The following is a 1,942-nucleotide window of genomic DNA, read 5'->3' on the forward strand; positions in this document are numbered from 1 at the left end:
CCTGTCTGTCTGTCCTCAGATCCGTCCATGCCTAAGTCAGATAAAGTCAAGATCATCATCGGAGCCTCAGCACTGATTCTGGGTCTGATCTTTGCTCTGGCTGGATTCATCTACTACAGTCGCAGGACCCCAGGTCAGACCAGTTTACACCAGTCTAACATCTGTTCACACCAGTTCAAGACCAGCTCATACCAGTTTACACAAGTCTTGCACCAGTTTATACCAGCACCTACAGTGTTTACCTGTCTGTCTGTTTCTCTGTCTGTCATCAGATCCATTTTTGCTTGAGTCAGAGAAAAACAAGATCGCCATCACAGCCTCAGGACTGACCCTGGATCAGGTCTTATCTCTGGCTAGATTCATCTACTGCAAGAAGGAGGCCCAAGGTCAGTCGAGTTTACACCTTCTAGTCCAGTCTACCCCAGGCTAATAACTGTTTATACCAGTGCACACAGTCCAGCCAGTTCACACCAGTTCAACACCAGTTTATACCAGTCTAATACCAATATATACCACTTTACACCCGTCTAGCGTCACTCTTTTGCAAATTATTGACCAAGAACCACATTATATTGACCATGATTCAGTGTTGAAGTGTAATAAAACTTCCAAGGAGATGAATACTTTTTATAGGCACTGTACACCAGTCTGACACCAGTACGACACCAGTCCGAAACCAGTCCGACACCAGTCCAACACCAGTCTGACACCAACTTTCACAAGTTTAAACACAGTTTAGTCCAGTTTTAGTAGTACCAAAATAATAAATTCAACAATGACTGGTGATGTTGATCCACACCAGTTTACACCAGATCAGTCCAGTTAAAACCAGATCCAGACCAGTTTAAACCAGTTCACACCAGTCCAACAACAATCCTGACCAGTCCAGACCATATCACACCAGTTTACTTCCATTCAGACCATTACAGACATTGGAACCAGTGTCATCAGTGTTTCTTTCTGACTCTGTCTTTGTCTCTTCTTTGTTTTCAAGGACGTATTCTGGGTTCCTACTAACTGAGACAAGATCCTGGTCCTGGTCCTCATCTTGTTCCTGGTTCAGGTCCTGATTCTGTCCCATGACAGAAAAACCAGCTGCTGCTTGAACATGCTTTGTGTTTGCAGCTCAGCAGAAAGTTGATCCTTTCTGGACTGGACTTCTGTGAACCTGGTCCAGGACTGAAGTCTGATACTCAGCTAATCTGGACCTGGTCCCGGACCCCCACAGTGTGAATCCAGTCCTGCTGTCTGATGCAGAAGTGTCATTGTTGTGTGCTGGTCCAGTCCTGGATCAGGTTTAATGTGGTCTCTGCTGCTTCACTGTGTCAAATGGATCATTTCAGCCTTTTGTATCTGCAGACCGACGCCTTTGAAATCACTTGTAACCAGATGTTTGACTGATTTGTGGCTGATTCACATTTATTCTTTTTTTACTGTACGTTTTTCATAAACTGTCACAAAACCTGACCCGTGTCATTCATCCTGGTTATTTACCTGAACAGACATATCGCTCCACTGTCATCCACATCACCAGTTTACACCAGTTTAAAACAGTTTACAGACCAGTTCGTAGTGTTTTAGAGACTTGTTGACTCCAGCTCAAACACTTTTGTACCAGTTTACACCAGTTTACACCAGATTGCACCAGTTTGCATACAGTTTTTAGGCCAGTTTGTGGCAGTTAAGGCTGGTGTGCAGCAGCTCAGACCAGTTTGAAAAGGTCTCCAGGCTTGTTTCCACCAACTTAAACCAGATTATATGAGTTTACACTGGTGTAAAACAGTTAACAGAGCAGTTCACACCTATTAAAACCCTTTTATACCAGTTTACACCAGTTTAAACCTGTGTACACCAGCTTTGCTCAGTTTATACCAGTTTAAAAAAATAAATGTACAGACTAGTTTACCCCTCTTTATACCATTTTATATCAGTTTACACCTTT

The 1,942-nt window shown here is 43.2% G+C and overlaps 1 protein-coding gene across 1 annotated transcript in view; it reads left to right on the forward strand.

Annotated features, from left to right (window-relative positions):
* LOC103374982 (H-2 class II histocompatibility antigen, A-U alpha chain-like) overlaps positions 1–1,467 on the forward strand; it is a 9,682-nt gene extending 8,215 nt beyond the window's left edge. Inside the window, exons 4-6 of the mRNA XM_008305161.1 lie at positions 20–133; positions 273–386; positions 995–1,467. Of these exons, the coding sequence (XP_008303383.1) occupies positions 20–133; positions 273–386; positions 995–1,017 (251 nt within the window). The 3' untranslated portion in view covers positions 1,018–1,467. The remainder of the gene's footprint in view (positions 1–19; positions 134–272; positions 387–994) is intronic.
* The last annotated feature ends 475 nt before the right edge of the window (positions 1,468–1,942 follow it).

Source organism: Stegastes partitus, unplaced genomic scaffold (genome assembly GCF_000690725.1).
Source record: "Stegastes partitus isolate 25-593 unplaced genomic scaffold, Stegastes_partitus-1.0.2 Scaffold2426, whole genome shotgun sequence".
Classification (NCBI taxonomy): domain Eukaryota; kingdom Metazoa; phylum Chordata; class Actinopteri; family Pomacentridae; genus Stegastes; species Stegastes partitus.